The sequence below is a fragment of the Hippoglossus stenolepis genome, chromosome 8 (genome assembly GCF_022539355.2).
Source record: "Hippoglossus stenolepis isolate QCI-W04-F060 chromosome 8, HSTE1.2, whole genome shotgun sequence".
NCBI classification, from domain to species: domain Eukaryota; kingdom Metazoa; phylum Chordata; class Actinopteri; order Pleuronectiformes; family Pleuronectidae; genus Hippoglossus; species Hippoglossus stenolepis.
This window is the reverse complement of record NC_061490.1, coordinates 13,568,285-13,590,093: the sequence shown is the minus strand read 5'-3', so window position 1 is coordinate 13,590,093 and position 21,809 is coordinate 13,568,285. Positions and strand designations below refer to the sequence as shown.

General features: G+C 45.4%; 2 protein-coding genes across 2 annotated transcripts in view; one reads left to right on the top strand and one right to left on the bottom strand.

The window, feature by feature from the left end:
- The window catches only part of itga8 (integrin, alpha 8), a 38,851-nt gene extending 33,427 nt beyond the window's left edge, over positions 1-5,424 (top strand). The window contains exons 25-30 of the mRNA XM_035163203.2: positions 1,184-1,342; positions 2,829-2,945; positions 3,063-3,176; positions 3,538-3,639; positions 3,740-3,862; positions 3,967-5,424. Of these exons, the coding sequence (XP_035019094.2) occupies positions 1,184-1,342; positions 2,829-2,945; positions 3,063-3,176; positions 3,538-3,639; positions 3,740-3,862; positions 3,967-4,056 (705 nt within the window). The 3' untranslated portion in view covers positions 4,057-5,424. The remainder of the gene's footprint in view (positions 1-1,183; positions 1,343-2,828; positions 2,946-3,062; positions 3,177-3,537; positions 3,640-3,739; positions 3,863-3,966) is intronic.
- A 2,244-nt stretch (positions 5,425-7,668) lies between these two features.
- Positions 7,669-20,322, bottom strand: LOC118114167 (ataxin-1). Its single transcript, XM_035164449.2, has 3 exons — positions 19,920-20,322; positions 14,147-16,187; positions 7,669-12,878 (listed from the first exon to the last, which is right to left on the bottom strand). Exons 2-3 carry the CDS (start codon positions 15,956-15,958, stop codon positions 12,216-12,218), a joined length of 2,475 nt encoding a protein of 824 aa, XP_035020340.1. The 5' UTR covers positions 15,959-16,187; positions 19,920-20,322; the 3' UTR covers positions 7,669-12,215.
- Between the last annotated feature and the right edge of the window lie 1,487 nt (positions 20,323-21,809).

Sequence of the window (21,809 nt, the reverse complement as noted above, 5' to 3'; positions counted from 1 at the left end):
AAGTGCCGTCCTAGTTTAGTTTTTCAGGTTGGTGGTCAAAAAACTTGTCTTCACGTGGACTGCTAAGATGAAAAGAGCAGACAAATAGGCGTGGAACGTTGTTAAGTAGGCTTCAGCAAGAGGGGGTCCCTGTAAGGTGAAGTAAAGAGAAACACTTGCATACAAAGTAAAAACCAGTAGCACTATAAAGAAAATTGGGCTCTGGCTGATCAAAGGTCTGTAGCTCAGGAGTAATTACTGGTGGGAAGGAAGGAAAACAAGAGACAAGGGGGTGAAACAGAGTATAGAATAAGGAGCCAGGCAAGAAGAGAGGAGGAAGGAAGGGGAATAAGGTTGATCTTAAAAATGGATCCAGTGCAATGAGTAATAATAACTTAGAGGAAAAACAAGGTCAAACAGCGGTACAGGCAAATAGATAACAGGGAGGATGGCAGCCAGACTGGCAACGGTTTATAATAGGGGGCGTGTGTTTGCATGCGTGTGTGTAGCGTACATGTGATTTCTCTTTGTTTTAAAAAGACGTGTGCTTCATTGAACCGGAGTGCAGCACTGTCTGGCCTGTCCTGCAGCTGATAATGATTTTCATTTGTGGTACTTTTTCCAGTTGGCAGCTGCTTCTAGTTAGAGAGGACAGAGTTTTCTGCTCGCACAGAATTCCTGCCCCGCAGCACCAGGATCATGTCCTGTTTGGAAGACTTGCTTCAGTGTTAATGACCGTGTGTGTGTGTGTGTGTGTGTGTGTGTGTGTGTGTGTGTGTGTGTGTGTGTGTGTGTGTGTGTGTGTGTGTGTGTGTGTGTGTGTGTGTGTGTGTGTGTGTGTGTGTGTGTGTGTGTGTGTGTATGAGGCTATGCGTGCATGTGTGTGTGTAAGATAGAGAGAAAACACGGGATAAAAAAAGAGGAGTTATTGAATTGATGGTTCATTTAAGCTCATTATTCATTCATCCTCATTTCGATGAGGGACGATGAGCCCAGTGATGCTGTAGGTCTTACTTGACTGACGGCAGCATTAGTATTATCTTCACTGAAATACAGGTGGCCTGTGTCATCATTCCACAGTTGGTATAACCTGATTATAGCCTCAGTCATTAGAGACCTTGTAATAAGACAGAGGAGAACACAATACTGACAACCCTGCGCCCCCTCTCTCTCCCTCTCTCTCTCTCTCTCTCTCTCTCTCCAGCTCCACAACTCTGGTCCCAGCAGTATCCGAGAGGCCGAGCTTCAAGTCGGCTGGCCGTCCCGTTTCCGTGAAGAGAACCTGCTGTATGCCATGGAGATTCAAACTGACGGACCAATTAGCTGCCGGACGAACACCAGCCTCAACCCTCTCGGCCTTCAGGTAACATGAAAACATGTGAACGTATACACACGTACACACAGCCAGATTTCAAGCCCCAAATATATCATTGTGCATCTACTCCCTTCCTTACTCACTCTACAGCCTACTGCTGTTTCCAACTTTTATTTATTTCATTGCTGGCGGCTGATTCTTCCCTGCGCTGGTCCGTCATTTATACCCGCTTATTTTAAACATAATTGTACTCGTTGTTCTGGCTGCTCTCCATGTTCTTCTGCCAGCTGGCTCAAAACGAGTAGGCTGGATTATTACGCTCATTAGAAGAAATTAGAGCAGGAATGGTCTCCAATATCTATGATATCATCCGTAATTTGAAAAGAAAACATGCAGTTATTTCAGAAATTGTACAATTAGCCTATGTCTGAATATGAAATACTACCAAGCTATAAGCCTCTATGAAAACAAAATGAGTCAGTACATGGTCAGAGGTCAGACTTTTTTATTTCATAATTTTCTTCCTGATTTGCTCGACACTAAGAATAAATTGTTGGTCAGACAAATTGTTTAAGTCATTTGAAGATGTCACTTTGAGTTTTGCGATTTATTTTTCAAACCTCTTCAGCTAAATGATTACGCAAAAATTGAATTAGAAATAATCCCTAGCTGCAGCCCAAATGAAAAAGCTCTAGAGATAACTATTACAGAACTAGCGTGATCCCCCACCAGCGTCCCACCTCTATCTCTGTTCTCTGTGAGCCTTGACTGGAGGAAATTCCGGTTATTCCGTCGTGTCTCTGGTTGCTGTCAGCTTGACTGTATAAGCTGCAATTGAGAAATGAAAATCTCTTCAAATCCTCCCTTCATCCAAACCCTTTTTGATCCGATCCCTGAACGTCATAGGTTTTCTCAGCTGCTGATTTTCTGCCATTTTATTGTATCTTGTAAAAACATCTTAAACATCTTACGTTTACAAGCATCCTCTGTCTTCATGTTTACTACCTCCTTCTTATGTGAGCCCATGTGTAATACAGACTCTGCTAAACCGCCAACATAAATTCATCTGCAGCTGACAAATAATTATCATCATACGGGCCAAACACATGTTGATGAGGAAATTTGTAAAACAACACCAAGGAATGTGAGCATTGGAGCAACTACATCTTTCGTTGTTTTACATCTGATCCTTTCTTTCGCTTAATGTTACGTCTTGTTACCTTACATCGTGTCACGTCACGCTACGTCACGCTACGTTGCGCTACGTCACGCTATGTCACACTACGTCACGCTACGTCACGCTATGTCACGCTCCTTTACGCTACGTCACGCTACGTCACGCTACGTTACCTTACATCACTTTCCCGTTCCTTCCATTCCTTTCCTTACCTTACCTTACTTACTGATTGATGACTGTCTTCTTAAATAATCAAATCCATAATTGGATCATCTTTTAGGTGCAGATTCATCATTTCCAGTAGAGCTTTAGGAGAATAAAATTCAGTGTTATTAACTCTCTCCTCGTCTTCGTCAGATCTCCGCTCTCCAGGACACACCTGAGTTATTGGGTTTCCTGAGGAACACCAGTTCTCCTCCAACCCGCCACAAACGAGCCGTCAGCACAGATCAGAGTTACAGCGGCAAAACCTTGGTGAGCCACACGCGCATGTACTGTACATCTTCCCCAGAAAACCAGATGTTCATCAGTGGTTCACAGATGTTTGATGTCTTCATTTTCTCTCTCTTATCCAACCTTCTTCTCATGCAGAACTGCACTAATATCTCCTGTCTGAGGATCACATGTGTGGTCGGCCGGTTGGACCGCGGGCAGAGCGCGGTGGTTAAGATCCGCTCGAGACTCTGGGCACATACGTTCTTGCAGGTCAGTGTCTTCAGTTTAGTGTCCTTTTTAGTGCAAGTAAATTAAATGGTCTAAGGTCTAAAGTTTATTCCTGTTCCCTTTAAAACAGCTCTTGAGAAAACAATTTTAAAATGAGGTCTATTAAGTAGAGGTTCTGGAGCTTTTAGTCGTGTTACATGATCCTCATAAGCCAATGTACTTGACCCAGTTGTCATAGAGGTGTTTAAATTAGCATTTTTCCTGAGAACTTCATGTGTCTCTCATCCTTTCTGGCTAAAGTTCAAACTAAATTACACGGAGCATGTTACCTAGGGAACAAACATAATAAATGACGGGTCAAATGTCACCATTTAAATAAAGTCTTGTAACATGTGTCTTCCAGCGGCGTAATGACCCATACGTCCTCAACTCCACTGTGTCCTTCATGGTCACAGCCATGCCTTATCGGATCCAACCCCACAGCCTGCCTCAGCACAGCACCTCGGTAAGATCGAGAATAACTGGAGTGTTTGAGAGTGTGTGAGATGCTACAGGAGGAAAAGAAAGTGTGTCGGCTCTTATAAACGCGTCCCTCTGTTCTGCAGATGGGGACCCTGGTGTTGTGGGGGACTCCTGATGTCTCGTTTGCTGTTCCCCTCTGGGTCATCATCCTGGCCATACTGCTGGGGCTGCTGGTGCTGGCCATGCTAACGCTCGCCATGTGGAAGGTACAAAATAACACACACACATACATCATCCACCTTCCTCTGCATTCCTTTATGGTAGGTCAATTATCCAATCCTGCACTAATGGGTTAACATGATTCCCTCAGTGTGGTTTCTTTGACCGGGCGCGGCCGCCAACTGACGACAACGTCTCTGACCAGGAGCGGCTGACGTCGGATCAAACAGGGGACGCCTAAGTCGATGCAGGACAGCCCCTGAATGGAGGACTGCGGTTTGGGAGGGATGTGCACCTTCTGAGTAACTTGAATCAGATCTGAGATCTGTTGCCATTGGACCCTACATTCCTTGGCTGCACATCTTCTGCCTCTCTATTAATGACATTGACTGAAAGGACAGACGGAAGACTGCAGCGCCGCTCCGGCTTGGACAAGGAGAGAGGCTCAAACCAGACAGAACGGGACCAAAACACACTAAACAGGCTCAATCACACACACATGTCTATTGTTTATCCATCGCAATGAGGCACCAGAACTGAAGACAGCACGGACTTTGTTGTGAGGGCAATGCTTTTAATGTTTCTGAATGTTTTCATGTGTCTGTGTAAGCGAGGCACAAAGAGACATGAGGTCTATGCACAAGTGCTTTTGTGAGTGTTTGTCTGTTTGTGAGTGAGTGGTGAGTGAGTGAGTAGTGAGTGAGTGAGTGAGTGAGTGAGTGAGTGTGTGTGTGTGTGTGTGTGTGTGTGTGTGTGTGTGTGTGTGTGTGTGTGTGGGTGTGGGTGTGTGCAGTTACTGTACATATGTGTGTGTTTATTATGTGCCTCTTGTGTGAGCCCTTCATTCACTTATTGAATTCCTTCCCCACCTAATTTAATTTATCCTGGTTCTTCAGAGCAGGCTGTGTACAGATTACACACACACACACATATACATAGGATCCGCATTCATAAACATAAAGGCACAGAGTTAACGTGTATATTTAAGAATGTATGTGCAATATTTGGGTGTTGCGTGATACTGAAGCTTGTTTACACTGGCATTATTTTTATCAGAGCTTAATGTTTCCATTGTTTATGTATATAAGTGTATATTCGATTTTAGCATTGCAGAAGCAACTGATTAGAGTGATTTAAGCCACATGACATTTCAAAACGAATAGAGTGGGGAGACAAATACATAAATAACTTATTACTGTGGTCTGTTCTTTTGGATTCGATAACACTTCAAAACCTGTTAAGATAAAGAGTCCAGAACAAAAACACACTGTTGACCATCTGAGGCACTGCTGCACCAACTGTACAGCATTTAGCTGCGTCTGTTTAATGTCATTTGTTTATGTGATAATAAAATATGTCACACACATGCAGGCAGAACAAAGTGTGAGGGCATCATCAGTACCCAGAATTTAAACCAACCTTGTGTGCTATTTGTTATTTGTACCAGAATAAAGTGTTGTTTTATTAGTCATTCTCATTAATATTGGTTTGTTTGGGAAAGCGAACTTTACATATTCCTCCTCGCCGTGAAGTTAGAGACTGAAATCATCAGCGCATTTGTTGGAAAAATAGAGCACAGAAATATGAAATAAATCGAAAATGAAAAACGTTTATGTCTCTGTGTTCATATTTTCTTACTCATAGTAGCTTTTTGCCCTGACCAAGCAAATCATTGAGGTTAATTATTCCTATTATCAATATTAATATTGTTTTATAGCACAGAGTAGTTTTTCACTGTGCAGGGTACATTTATACTAATATGCATGTTCTTATTTAGTTCTATTTAAACATATTTTGTGTTTGTGTGATAACAGAGTTCGATTCAGCTGTTGTAGAATCTGTCTCCACCTAGGCAGAAGCACTCTTGCGCCCCCAGGTGGTGCAGTGTAGAGATAAACCACTGCTCTGCGGTTGACCGAGGTGCAGGAGAGGCAGGACAGCGACCTCTTGTGAAGATGACTTCAATAAAACTCTGTGGTGGTTGTTTTATTTTCAGAAAATATCAGGTTATGGTTAAAACAATAATAAAAAGAACAAAGCTGTGAGGATGAATTTTCAGTGTGGAACATTGTTGAGCAGTGAGTTTGGGGTATTTGTAAGTGTAACTTCAAACTGTCTTACTGACGATGGGGATTTCAGTAGATATTTTATGTGGAGTTATAAAAACAGGATTGATATAAAAGTTCTCTTGTTATTTTCTACACCCAAGAATGTTTTTGTGGAGCTGGAATCAAGTCTTCGCCTTCAGGCAATTTGTTGAGCTTTGATATTTGACCGATATGGGCCTCTACACCAGGTGCTGTGTGGCCCGAACTTTATTTCCCTACAGCTGCAACTTTATAGTGATACAAGTTTCTTGCTTTATAAACACAAGTCAACACTAAGTCTATATTGCATGATGGTTTGTTGACTTTGTGTTGCTACAACATCTTTGGTATTAAGTTTATTTTTCTAAGTGTGTTTTCTGTTCTGAGACGTCAACTTTCATTGGTCTCTCAAGTCGACACTTCATGCAATTCTGTGTGTTGCAGCCTCAGACTTTACACCACATGAGCTCACAACATCAAAGGCTCTATGCTTTTGGGAAATGTAGTTTCTCAAATGCATATATGTCCAACAGCTCCCTAAACTAATGTCTAGTAATCTCAGGGATTAAGCATTTTAAAGAAGAACAGAATATTGCAAAAGTATCATGGGAGGACACAGTGTTCCTATCAGCTCTGTAAACAATCCAGTATCTAATGTAAACTCTCCATAAGAGAATAATAAAACAATAAACAATAAAGCAAGGATGTACATTTGCAAACATATAGTATATCGGATCCATGGAGGTAGCTCACACTTGTTTATATTGTGTTTACAAAGTTCTATAAGGTAGGAATGGAGCATGAACCACATTATATCACTTTTTTGGTGCTGAAGCCAAACACGTATTTGTTGCAGATGTGAGCTTAGTCTTTGATATTTCCACTAACTGCCTGAATCAGAACACGATTTGTCATCTACGAGTTATTAAACTGCAAATTTGCATTATTCTTCATTAGCCGAGCAGCTACTAAACCAGATCATTTTAAAACACACTGCAAGCGGTTTATGTGTAATTTATTCTTCCCTTCAACTGTGTGAACATGAGTATAATCTGAGGCACAATAGGCAGCCACACCAAACACATTGTAGGACACACTTCACATGCAAAGCAGCTCGACAATACAATAATAATAAAACACATGTTGCTAATAGGAAATTACTTTATAACTGAGCGGCAGGGAGCAGCTTCATCCTTCAGACCTCTGGGCTGGAACTGATGTTTGTGTTCACCTGCAAATTTCATGGATGCTGACAAACTCTTCTTTTCTGTGGGTTTTATCAAAGTAGACACCTTGTGCAGTGGGTCTGCATTACAACGCGTTTCAGAGGGAAGTGATCGGGAAATAATTACAATAAAATACAACAATTATAGATAATATTCACAATTAAGATGTGTGAATTTGATTTAATGCAAATAAGGATTTGTGTTTTATATACTGTATAAAATATAACGGTTATTATTAGCTAACCAAACTACAAAAGGCAAAACATGAATATGATTTCTTTACAGTAATAAGAAATAAGAATTTCTCTGTCCAAATATTTGCTGTTTCAGTTTTTTCATTGTGTTTCTTGTGGGAAATGTCTGATCAGGAGAATGTAGGTGAATCTATTATCAGACTTTATATCAGACAAATTATCAGATGTATCTCAAGTGGAAGCATTGCTCACAGTCATCCGGGTAGAAAACCACATGTTTACAAAGTCCTGCCAAACCTCCCTCCTCCCTGATCGTCTTGGGAAAGAATACAAAAGAGAAATGCTGTTTGTTTTTCTTTAGACTGTTTATTTCTTTGAATATATTTGACCAAATGTAAAATCGAACATTTGAAGTAAAGATTTAACAGTTTCTGACTAGCGAACCTCAACACCATCAAAATAGGGAACATTATTGATACTTACTACGTACGATAGTGGGACAAACTGTAACTTAGATTTATCCAGCAAACAAACCCAAATTACAAAATCCTTTTTTCTTTTTTTAAGTGTTCTTCTCCCATAATTTCCTGGATTGTTGAGCTAGTGCAAAAGAAAATGTCTTAGGTGAAGCAATATCCTTTATTCTGTCAAATGAACGATGACGTATTCTTGAACGTAAACTTCACTTCAAAGGTCTGTACATGGGGATCAGTGTTTATCTTCTCCACTGGCAACAAAGGTCATACCAACATTATAATGGAAGACTTTGGCTATTTACAAATCGCTGAGATGTACTGTTTAGTGTACGATTTCTCTCAGACATGCTGTACATTACTTATGTGTATTAGTAACTAAAACACCCCCACCCTATATGTCAAAGTGCAACTCCATAGATCACCACATGGTGGTGCTTACACCATGTCCAACATTACTTAGAAAGGCTTTAAAATTGTATTTGAATGGGCCTAGTTCAAGCTTTCAGGGGTTACTAAGCTTTTCCAACAGGCTGATATTGGGGTCCAACTTAAAGTCTCTATACGTTTGTGGTCCACCCACACATTTGTTTTCAATGACGCCGCCTTCTGTCAACACAACTGACTGTTGTTGGTCCTTGTCAGGGCACGACAATGTTATTGACAATCTTATTGAGCACAGCTCCTCCCAGATTCCACCTGAGGTCTAACCAGCAGGAATAACTGTGTGGGTGTGAAGGGACTGCAAATGATAAGTCAAGAATTATTTTATATTTTAATCATGTCAACAAATCCCATAAAAAGACCACAGCCAACAATGAGCTAATCAAACTAAGGTATTGTCTGTGCAGCTGAGGCCTGATCCATTCTACTACTCTGATGTGATATTGACCAGAAAAGACGAGGAAGAGGAGAAGAAAAAACAATTGAGGAAAGAGGCAGCTGTGGCCAGCAGGTCGAGCGGATCGTCCACTAACCAGAAGGTTTGTGAATTGATCCCCGGGCTTCTCCAGTCTGCATCCTGAGGTGACAGTGAATGTCTGAAAGCTGTTTATGAATGGTGTGATAGTAAAAGGGCTGCGTATATAAAGGACTGTATGATGCATCCTTTACTGTGAAGCACTTTTAATGGTCAATAAGACAGGAAGAGTGCCATATAAAATACAGTCCATTGTCATCACTCATGAACATGGGCCTTGAAGTTGTTTAGTCAAGGGAACATAAAAAATCCTGGAGCTGTAATGTGTCAATCCGCAGCTGAAAATAGTCCCCAGCTGTTTGATGTAAGCTTCTGCCTTTAAAAGAATTAAGTACACTTCTGTGACCAGTTTTTAAAGATATGATGTTGTCAGTGGGGATGAATGGGCTCGAGTGCCACTGAGACGGTGAAGGGGATAAAGGTTTGACTAATGCATTGTTGGTTTTAGTCTTTTCATGAGATTGATTAACAATAGGAAAAACTTAGAGTAACACCAGACTTTTCCTTAGCGCATCAATCCCACACTTCATAGATGAGTCTGCGTCAAGATGTCACTTCAGATCTGTAAAAATACCCATTTCTGTAAGGAAATTTAAAAAAGGATAAAGTTTACAGAGAGAAGAATGGCTACAGAGACAAAGAATGAAACAGTAGCTCGACTTTTGTAACAGTGATGATATAAGAGCACGCAGTCTCGTCAGAGAAAACAGTCACTGGGCAGTGGTAAGCCTGAGCAGTCGAACACAAGCAGACGAGAACAGTCGGTAACTGGGTTTACAATAAAACACCTTTCAGGAGCTCTAAAAGGTTCATGGCTATCATGAGGAGAACTGCAGCTCACATCCACACAAACTGTACGTTACAGTGTGCAAGTCAGAGGAACTGTGAGGAGGTTGAATAGTGTCGACGTTCCCAAAGAGAAGAGTGTAGCACATTCATGAACATTGGATCAACACCTGAACTGACCAGAAAAAAACAAAGTACCACTTGTTGTTGGAGAGTTAATGGAATGATTGAAAAAGGAGGCGCTGTGGCACATACAGTACATAAGCTACATAAGGGTTAGAATATCTATACACACACACACTGTACACGTCCTAGATACAACTTACTGTACATGATCAACACCTGCCGGCTATAGTTAGCTCTACAACTCTCTGCGTCGCCCTCTGAATAGTAGCTCTATTATACGTCATCAAAAATAAACTTGAGATAGTTTTGCCCGACGTGTGTTTATATTCTCCGTCGCAGCAGAATATAGTTTCCTCTCAATAGTGAACCTGTCGGACATAGGGTGATGTCAAACAGTCATTTTACTCTTCTCAATATATCTCGTAGATAAGAAACAGGGCCATCACCACCATCCTGCTGGATGCTTCATCAAAGTGCTGCTGCTCAGAACATACACATGTGGACACACACATTAACACACCATACACACACACACACACACACACACACACACACACACACACACACACACACACACACACACACACACACACACACACACACACACACACACACACTGTTCCTGAGTATGAACTGTAGCATTTTTATTTTGGCTCTACTCTGAGAAATCGACTAATCCAAAGACGGTACTCTGATATACCAGGTGTGGACATATCATCATTGAGGAAAACAGGTTTTAATGGTTAAAAACTCTTAAAAAACATGTGCTGCTGTGAACCAGGTAGATTATATACTGTATCTAAGGCCATAGAAATCAACAGGATCCATCTGTGGAGTGGGAAGGTACCACGTTCCCATCAATAAGTCAATATTATATAGATACATTTTTTTTATCTTATGGTGTATTTGCATTTTAAGTTGCTCAATATTTTACAAATAATATACTGACATAGGATCAGGTGGCTCTGTGGAATGTGGAAGGGGGTCGCTCGTGGTGATCGATTAGCAAACTCTACAGTTCCCCTCAGGGCAACAAAGATACTCTCGTTACCTCCTTTTATAGTTTTCAGTACAGAAGCTCTAAAAATGATGGAGACTTCACTAACGTCAGAGCCAGATATTTTTCCTGCGGGACCAAAACGAAGATGAGCTGGACGTCATCAGACTCATCATGCTGCTGGAATCGAGGCCCCAGATGAACGATGAATGCTAATGTTGCTCTGTTTGTCATCGAGTTTGAAAAGGTAATAATACGTCAGTGTTGCGTTTACCATTTGCTGCGCTGCCCACATTGGCTAAAAAAATAAAAATCAATTAATATGAGTATCCAGTTTGGCCAACTGCGGTTTATTTTGCAGTATGAGGGCAGAAGCCACACAAAGACTGGCTAAAAAACTCTTTCAGAGGTATAAGACAGAATTTTCCCTTTTTGTACATTGTGTGAAATGCTGCACGAGGCAGCCAGTGTGAAGGTCGATAAAACACACGTTGTCCTTGGAAGGAATCATCAGAAAATTAGCAAAATATCAAGGTCAAGTTGACAGAGGAATGCACTCATGTGCACCTGCTGTCACCCGCGTATTGAAAAGCACTGGTGCCAAGTTCTCAGCGTGTTCATCACTGGTGCAGCAAAAAGCACATGAGTGACTTCATGAGTTAGTATTGAGGACAAATTCAGTGGTTTACATTCAGGCCTTTTTCCATTTCTGTATTTGAAGGCTGCACTGACAACAGAACTCACAGCGACCAGCCACACACACACACACACACACACACACACACACACACACACACACACACACACACACACACACACACACACACACACACACACACACACACACACACACACACATATACATACACACACACACCTGACTCCTGTGCTCTGTTGGACAGCTACACAGAAAAACACACAAACACACACTCATGGAGACAGGTGACACAAGCCGACGGTGGTAGCACACATCTGTCATGGTGTGAAATAAAAAAAAAACTGCAGTGATAGAAGAGAAATCAAAACTTCATCAGATGCACAAAGGCAGCATAAATCACAGGTCATGAAGATGGAGCGTTGTCACAGAAACACCGTAGGTCTCTCTTTGACTCATTAACATCACTTCAAACCAAACACAAAACAAACTATAAAAAAAAAAAATATGGTTACCCACTTTCTACAAGCTGACATCGGGGTCTGTGCACGTGAAGACAGAAATGATTAACGGGACTGCATTCAACAGGTTTGAGCCACATGACACACGAGTGAAACGTCTCTCAGGCGACTGCCATTCATACTCAACATTCATGCTGCATTCGTTTTTGCTTTCAGCATTGATTGCACTGATCTCATGTGTGATACCACGTTATGAAGGTGCTCTACCGTACTTCATCGTAGATATCAGACGTAGGTGAAAGAAAACATGTAAATACTGTGTAAACTCTGTCTATATTACAGTAGTCTGGATAGCGAGAAGAGAGGCGGGGAAACACAAAGCAAACCACAGGAATTTAAAATTCATTAAAGTTCTCTTAACAGTCTACTCTTCTGCTCAAGAAGCGTTCGCTCCCAGTGCTGGAGTGGCCCTCTATGCTGATTTTAACCTCGTGCGGGACGAAAGAGGGTTTGGGCAGAGTCGGAGGAGGCTCGTCCTCGGCTCTCTCAGTCTGGTCTCTCTCCGGAGCCGACCAGCGCCTCTTGCGGGTGGCGGGTCTCTCTAGCTCACACTGTCTGGTAAGAGCAGGCATGTCTGTTTTCACTGATTCCTGTCTTACTTCTCCAGTCCCTGAGACTGTCAGCACCGGTCCAGCTCCGTAGAACCCGTCTGCTGACCCTGGAACTAGTCCCAGTCCCGGTCCAGCTACCTGTTTCCTTTCCAGCCTCTCTCCACTGGACGCCTTCATTAGAAGGCCGCTGTTACCGCCTGCGTTTGGGCTCAAACTGTTTCTGACAGTGGCCTCCACACTGTGGCAGTAGTCAGAGAGGTGACTCGTCTTCAGCTTGGCCGCCAAAGCCTGGCCGTCTGTCGCCGAACCATTCCTCAAGCTGCGGAGGGTCAGCGACACGCACACATCGCCCACGCACAGCTTAGCGCAGGACAGCTCAAACAGCTGGGTGGTCCGGTCGGGGCAGCAGGACGACCAGCCCTGACCGAACACAAAGAAGGGGTACTCCACCAGCACCTCCACACACACCTGGAGAGGAGCACAACAAAACACAGTCAACTCTCTGCAAAACACAGACTGAGAGACGGATTTCCAAGAGTCGCCTGAAGATGGCATATCCCCCCTGGCACCCACAAAACCGGAAAGATGATTTGGGGATTTTACCTGACGTCGTAAGATTTTGCTCAGGACACCCAAAAATATCAAATGGCACCACTTCACCACCTCTTGAAAAAACGTCCAAAACGTTTTTCGAAGTTCTGCTCCAGAAACTAAATGGATATACTGATCACTATATCATTCAACATTATAAATGAATAATAAAAGCCACTTAAAGCTGCTATGGGAAGGATTTGGAAAGGATTATAACATGTTGCAAATTATTCTGTTAGTTTTTGTTCATAGAAAATTTGTGAATTTTTCACGGAATAACTTTTGACATTCCACAGAAAGAATAATGCAGGTGTAAACAATAAAATAATGGAGACTGAATTCTGTTTAGCAGCTTCAGTTTCAGGCTCCAGGTCTTGTGTACGCTGCCTGACTGTCACACTGTCATGACACTTACATAGAGCGGACTATTCTGTAGGAAATATGGAGGATGTAGTGGTTATAATGGAGCTGGAGTTTTTTTAAAGCTAATGAAGTTTTAGCTCATCGCACATATGCTGTATGATTATCTGCCAATAATTAAGTACAGATATGACAAAGATATGTTTGAGGTCGTTTTGACAAAGTGTCACAGTTACATAATTGTATCCATCAGAGCAGCACTGACAAGTTTACTTTTCTGTAAACTCTCCCATATTCTAAATGACAACATTTAAGAGAATATAACAAATAAATATTTTTTTTAAATCAAATAACCTTGTTGCTTTCAATAATCCAGTATCAGTCAAGCTCTTGTCTGCAACCCTTTTCAGACTTGGAATAATATAACATGGATAATGGCTTAAAGATTTTCAAACAAAGTGCTATATGTGCAAAAGCGACTTTGGCATATGGTCCAAGAGAAGAAGGGGTGGACAACAGCAGTTGGTTGAAAACAGGTTTCTCTCATATCTCCTGCATTAGAGCTGGATTTTGAAAAATGTTGTGAGAGTGAGGGATGTTTTCTTTTACTTGCAATTAATGGATTCAAGAAAAAAAATCAATCAATCAATAAAATCCGGCAACCTGAGCATTGCCTTCTGTCACTGGGGGGGCACCTAAGACGTGAGATTTAAAATTCTATTACTACTGACCTTAAATATTTCACTTATGTTTAATCTTTTAAAAAGTAAATCAGAATATCTCACCTGAGCTTTGAGCTCGCCCACAGAAAACTGTATGACCACAGCATTGGGGCTTTGCCCACTGTCAATGCGCTCAACAGTGCTGGAGTCGATCTTCAGCTCGCTGCTAATCTCAGCACTCTGGATGAAGTCCTCCGTCTTTAGGTCCTCCACGCGCTTCAGCTCCCCGTCAGCCAGCTGGATGATGGAGCCTCGCATGAAGAATGGAGGGAGCGCCACAGGCGAGGAGGAGGAGGAGGAAATGGAGGGGGAGGCCTGGATGGAAACAGGGGCTGGGGTTGGGACAGGGGCAGGAGGGGGAGCAGGAGTCGGGGAGGGAGCTGCCAACACTGCCGGTGCCGGGTTTGAGGGCAGGACTGGCAGCACTGGAGCATGTGCGGCAGCAGGGTGTGGTTGATGTCCATCTTGCCCAAGTGCCTCACACCTGGACAAGGCTGTGGCTAGATATGCATGCGGCATGGCGGTGGATATTTGAGGGGTAGTGGTAGCAGTCAGGGCACTGACAGTACGACTGACCTCCATTTCTATGCCGTTATTGGTGCCGCTGACTGGGATGAAGAGGGACTGGCCACTCGGGATCACCAGGTGCTGGGGCAGCGCCGCATGGTAGCTGACAGCATGCTGGTTTGAACTGGTGATATAACCAATGATGGGTGGCTGTGTAGAGGAATAGAGGCTGGCTGGCAGCTCCTCGGAGGGCAGAGTGGTCTGGATGACTGTGTGAGGAGCAACAGACTTCATCAACTCTGAGGAAGAGAAGGAGGTGAAAGAGGAGGACCTGGACACTGGTTTCCCCAAGCAGATGCCTCCCTTCTCAGTCTGGACTAAGGAGATCTTATTTGAGCCAGCGTCATGTTCCTCTCCGTGGTTGGGCTGAGCCACCAGCACCAAGGAGGTCTGGAGTCCTGTGGGGTTTTGGCCATAGTCTGCAGGCAGAAGGATATGTCTGGCCTCATAGCTCTGGACCTGGTGATGGTTTGCTGGATAGCTGTGGGCTTTTGCCTGCTTGACCAGCTCCATTTCCCCATTCAGTAGACCCTTAGCATGCCCCTCTGGCTTCTTTCCAAAGGAGCCATCTGCATACTGAACCACCAACTGGGAGGGAGTGAGGGTAAGTGTTTGTGGGAAACTGGCTGTGTGAGGGTGGAGCTGGAGGTGGGCTGCGGGTGAATTGACGGAGTTTCCGCTGACGGTCAGAGGTGTTCTGCTGTCCAGATGGATGTACTGGCTGGTGACTTGGGGAGAGCTTGGGAGCGACACGGGTGTCAATTCTGTGGGGGAGAGGCCTATTTGAAAGTGCTGCTCCCCTTTGGTGTTGGGGGAGACGAGGGCAGTGGTGTATCCGTCCAGGTGAGGACGCTGTCCTACTATGGTGGAGCTGTTAGGCACAGAGCTAGAATTTGTGGAGATGATGTGAGAGGAGATGTAGCCGGCATAAGGCCCGGAGCTGATGAACTGAACGTTGGGTCCCAGCTGAGCAAACTGGATAGTCCCAGCCTGCTGGGGGAGGGCTGTGGAGTAAACTGCAGGCAGAGAGGCCAGGGGCATTGCGGACAGAGGGGTGGTCGAGGAAGGTGCAGACATGGAAGGAGAAGAGGAGGAGATGAGACATCTTGGGCTCTCTGCGTCCCGAGACCTGCAACGTTCACTGGCTACACTTGCCAACCACGCTAAGTTCTCCGTGTGGGGACTATCGGCCACCATTGCTGCTGGGGGTGGAGCTGTGGCTATGACCACTGGCCTCTGCTCCAGAGCCAGGATCTCACGCTTCTTAGGAGGCAGGCATCCGTTACTCCGCTCTTGGTTAGATTTCATTGTGCCACCGCGGTTTTAATATTCCCTTGTGCTACTTGTAAGCTCCTCTGAGACTGACACAGCCTCTCTGTGCACTGTGTGGCTCTGACTCGCTTTGTTTTCACTGGTAGACGGCTCCAGGTCTCACACCAGAGAAGACAGAGTCAGTCCAGCTCCCAAAATGAGCTCCATAGACTTCATGAGGAATCATCTCTGACCGATCCACCTCTTCCACGATGTCGGCAGTAATCTGATGGCAGAGAGAAGCTGGAATCAGACACTCAGATGATATGCAAATGAAATCAAAACCCTTGGTAACAAAATGTTTACACCCTCTTCTCATGCTATATAAATGAATATTATAAAAGTTGTATTTGACTTTAATTCAGCACAGTCTAATTTCCCTGCAGAATTAGCTCTATAAGCACAAAATGTGTTTATGAAGCATAATCCCAAACTGTTCCAGCGGAGATCCAAATGCAAAACAACAAACACCATAACACACCCTTAGAAAGATTTCCTGATGTTCTTTGTTTTGCCACAAGGTGGTACCTTGTATAACTACTGCATCAGTCGGATTTGTGTTTTTCTGATGAACTTGAACGCAACACGTAGGCTTCTCCAAGATCAACATGTAGAGACGACCCCTGAGGATTTGCATGGACTAATCTGTCAAAACTCAACCAGCCTTTGCATGAGTAATGACGTACAACACATAAGAAGTACAGTGCAGGGCTGTGTGTCATCATTTACATAACGTGGAAACGGCTCTTTCATGTTTCCAACACCAGGCAGGAGTTTCCTGGGATGCAGTGTGTGTGTGTGTGTGTGTGTGTGTGTGTGTGTGTGTGTGTGTGTGTGTGTGTGTGTGTGCGTGTGTGTGTGTGTACTCATGTGTACAGGGTAAGTGTATGAGCATTGCTGTTGGCTGTTATCTTGCTCTAGGGGACAGAAAGCAGAGCAGAGTGAAAGGATAACAGCGCAGAGTAACAGCCTCAGAGGAGCTCAGGCTTTACTCTTTGTTTTAACACTCCCAGGCTTCGCGTTGAGTCAGTGGGGCAACTATACATATAGCATCCACCTCCTGACAGGAACTGTGGGTCAATGGACACATCAGAGAAATGAAGTGAAAACAATATGGCTTGAAATTTGATTAGAGAACCTTCTGCCAGAGGTGCAACTGGGCTCTTTCACTGAAGTGCATGAAAATATTTTGCCAAGGCTTTCCGCTGCACTCCGTTTGTTTCCAGGTTCAAGGGAATAAGTGGACAACAAACCAGGAGAGAGGTTACAGGAAACTGTGATGCATAGAGGGCGTGTTGGTTAAAGGTACCCAAATGTCTCCTAGCCACTGTCAATGTTTGACTGCAAGGCTTTTCCGACATTTAGAGTCATGCACTCCATTTTTAAGTATGCATAGTCACATGCAGTAGCTCTAAAATGTGCACACACAAGTAAACAACAACAACATGCGATGCATCCATTGATTCAGCAGCATTAACATGCAGCCTCTCCTTTCCCATGAGGTCATTTTTGTCACGGCTTCTTTATTTGATTGACTGCTGTGTCCTGCAGGCTTATCTGTGGGTCAATGCACGGGACTCTGAGTTGTTCATTAACCAGAGGCGCCACGGAGATGGTGTGTATATGACACCATCCATTCATTTTCTGCCTCTACATTCCATTGAGTGGAGCCCGGCTATTTGACAGCACTAAAACTGTATTTTCATATTAACTGAGGAGGAGGTTCACTACAGCCGCAGACAGGTTACATAAAGACAGAGGGAGGGAGAAAAGCCAGAAGGCGACCTTGGTCATTTTCTCTTAGATGCATCTACATCTGTCGATGGCTTTGACAAGGTCACCGCATCCAACTGCGGCGAAAAACCTCAAACCGTGCGATTCATCCGTATAGGACTACAGAGCCTGGTGGATCCGGCAGATGCAACAAAGGAGGAGAGCAGCGGGGCTGGAGAGAAACAGAAACCCAGAGAGGGAAGAGGAGAGTGAGGGGGAGGAGTGGGAGAAATGTAAGATGACAGAACTGTGTTGAAGGAGGAAAGGGAGTAAAAGACGTGGGTGGGAGGTGGAAGGGGGGACGGCTGGGAAAGAAAGAAGATTAGGATTGGAAAGGAGGGAGAAAGAATAGGGGAACGGGGAAGAAGACAGAGTGCTGCTTCTCCTGACCCACATTGAGCAGCGCCTGCAGCATCAGAGCGCCATAGAACCCCCTCCTTGCCTAGAGTTCCCCGGCCAGCAACACAGCCGCTGCTGCACAGGCTCACCTCTGAAACACCACATCAACACTGTAATGACATCACATCTGAAGCACAAGTACCTCCTCTGATTACAGCTGCACTGGAAGACAAAGCCGGCGTGCTCTGGTTCACGAGCGCCACACACACACACACACACTCACTCACACACAAACACCCCACAGACCACAGATAAAATAGGATGCTCCTATAGAAGGTGTAATTCCTTTCCTCATTTAACCTGTGCGCAGCGCTCTCTGCACATGGTCACACACACACACGCACGCACACACACGCACGGCACGGCACAGCAGCTACAAGCCTCTCTACATTTTCCAGCTTCAGACTATTATTAGAACACTGACACCAACAAACATACGGCTCGTGTGATACTATGGAGAACAAAGGCGAGCTTTCGAGACATGTCACAGCGAACCAGACAGCACGGGAACACTGAGTCAGTCCCCTGCCTCCGGACTGTCACCTCTGAGACATGGACGGATGGGGGTCGACAGGACGCTCTCTGTTCCCGTGCAACACACTGATGCTTGTCAGCTCAGACAGGGTGAGGGAGTCAGTGATCCTCTTTCACACTCCCACACAAGAGGCTGCACAAAACCACAGAGATGGGTTGGCGTGGAGCGGCGTGTGTCTGTTTTTTTCTCCCAGCCTCCTCTCTGCTGTTGTCTCCAGGTGAGAGCCCCCCCCGCAGAGTTACAGCGCCTCTCTCTTTACGCAGCAAGCAACCCCCCCCCCAAACACCACCACCCTCCAACTCCGCCTGAGCCCTGAATCTCATGCTCCCACTATTTACTCCTCACGCCGGTCCGCGGCTTCATAGCAACACCGTGTCTCTGCAGCAGCAGGAGGACGCAGAGGAGAGGCAGCGACATTATTTGGTGACACTGTCTTCCAATGCATCTTCTGTGCAGAGATCCCCACAACAGGATAATGCAGCGACCCTGTGGTTATAGCGCTGGTGTCAATGCTGTCATGCGTTTCCCCCTGCAAGACGACAGATACACAGCGAATACACTGTACAGCAAATGGCTATATATAGAAAACAAAAACATCATTATCAATCTAAGCTCTTGCATGAAGGGGGGTAGTGGAGGACGACATGTACGTGCACGACATGTGTGTGTGCGTGTGTGTGTGGGGTTCAGAGGACCTCACCTCAACTCACTCTACAACACAGCTGCCTCAACCAAACACAGCACACCAGTACAGGAGCACTGCCCCCACTAAGACCCGAAAGAGCCATTTTCCTGCCCCGCTCCCTGCACAACAGTGTTGCCTGCGCCTTTAAGAGGCGGACCGACCGTGTGGCAGACTGGAGCAGACAGTAAGAACAGGCGCTGGGGGTTCAGGCTGCTTGTCTCCACAATGACTCCAGAGTTCTTGCTCCGCACACACACTCACACTCACACGTCCCGCACAAACACGCGCAGGGGATGTGCACGCGGGCGTCCACAGCTCGCAGCGAGCGGCCACCTTCCAGCCGCACGGCGATCGATGCCGCCGAGTCCTGCAGATGTGGCTGTGGACAGATGCTGTGACTGGAGCCTCCTCCAGGGGCTCGGGGAATGACAGTGAGAGTAAGCACGAGTGTAGTAGCGGGGGGCAGAAAAAAAATCCTACTATGCCCACAAATCCAGAAGAAAAACAGAAGAAGAAACGACCCACCCTCCTCCCCTCCTCTGGTTAGAGTACTAAGAATAGCTCACCAGTCTCTCCACAGCCACTGCTTGCAGAGCATGTCCAAAGATTCTTCCTGCCTCTCAGAGTGTGTGTGCGTGTGTGTGAGTGAGTGTGTGTGAGTGTGCAGGAGACGTGTTTCCTAGGAACTCCTCTTCCTGAATCTCTCCTTTGTGCTGTTCTCCTGGAGCCTGTGTTGTAAGCAGCTCCAGCTCTGCCCTCCTCTCCGGACTCTCGGGTCTCGGGGGCTGGACGCTGCCTCTGCGGGGCCGACGGTGGAAGGAAGTCCCCCCCTTCCCACTGCTCAGGCTCACTTGCAAGTCCTGCGTGCAAAGGCTGCTCCAACGTGTGTTATGCAAGGCCACCAGACCGCCAGCTCCCTCTCTGCCTGGCTGCTTCTCTCTCTCCCTCTCTACCTCCCTCCCTCCTCCCTCTCTCTCTCTCTCTCTCTCTCTCTCTCTCTCAGTACTCCACTGACACAGCTCCTCCCCCAGCCAGCCTCATCAGCCGCATCAGGTATTCATTCAAAAAAACACACTCCACTTGGCTCAGAGCCCAGACTACGCTCACACAGAGAGGGAGGGAGGGAGGGAGGGAGAGGGAGCAGCAGACTGAGGGTGAGGGAGGGAGAGCTGGAGACTCAGAAGAGAGGGTTTGCTCAGACAGACATACTGCATGAATGTGAATAACTGTGGGATGTTCACGCTGGCACACACACACACACACACACACACAGAGGCGTAGATGCTGACTGCATGTGCCCTCACATGGAGGATTAAATTGTTCGGCGTGTGTTAGAGCGTCAAAGCTGTTTTTAATGCACGGCCTTGTTCCTGTTCATTTTCATATGGGTTTTTCCCTGCAGAGACAAATCTCTTCCTAATCTGCCCTGCGAGCTGCCCTACAATTAGAGCCTCGGCTTCTACTCAGCTGCAAAGTGACTGGGAGTGACCCCCCGTCACACATGCACACACACATACACAGACACACACACACCAAGGTCTCCCCATGCCTCCCCCATCTCTTCCCTGATAACCCACCCCACCTCCGGCACTGACACTTGGCACCGTGGCCTCCCTGCTGCCCTCAAGCCTCCTCCTTTACTGCACCCGCTCATCCTCCATCTCCCGTACAGCTGCTGGAAGACAAAGACATAAATCCAGTGCACATGTGCTCTACACTACATAAAACACACACACATGCACTCGCTGAACCACTGACGTGAGTTGGTGTGTTTCCCCAGCTGTTCCATCTGAGGCACACAAAAAACAACATGTGCCGGGTGTCTTTACTGCCAAGGAGGGCTACTGCCTCATCTTCTTACTGTGACTCACATTTCTTCAAAGATGCTACCAAGCCAATGCAAACCTCAGGAACTACACAGTCCCCTGCACAGCAAAGGCAACAGGACAGAACCCCCCTGTGAGACATTGGACCCTCTACAAGAGATTGCTGTTTCCTTGCCTTGACATGACTCACTGTAAGTTGAAGGTCAGAATTAATGTCGGCCGAGTGAGCTGAAAGAAGCTTTCCGGGGGGGAAAACTCACGAATCCAGCTCCAGGTGCGTGGAGCAGAGATGTTCAGATCCAGAGAGGGACTGTTGTCACATCTGATCTGTTTGTGGCTCAATCAGAGGCGTTCCCCTGGATTTTAGTGCAGGGGAAGTCTTCAGCACAGATATGTACAATCTCTGTTCACAGCTTCACAGATGCTATTGGAATCTATTGGACGCTGATTCTTTGTGGTCCAACCTGACGGAGGGGTTTGACTGGCCCCAGTTGTTGTTGTTGTTCTGAGCACACACACACACACACACACACACACACACACACTACCACAACTAAGGGCTGTGCCTCAAGTGTTACATTCCTCAGCTTGGTGCACACATAATGAGAGGGAGAGCTCCAAACTATAATA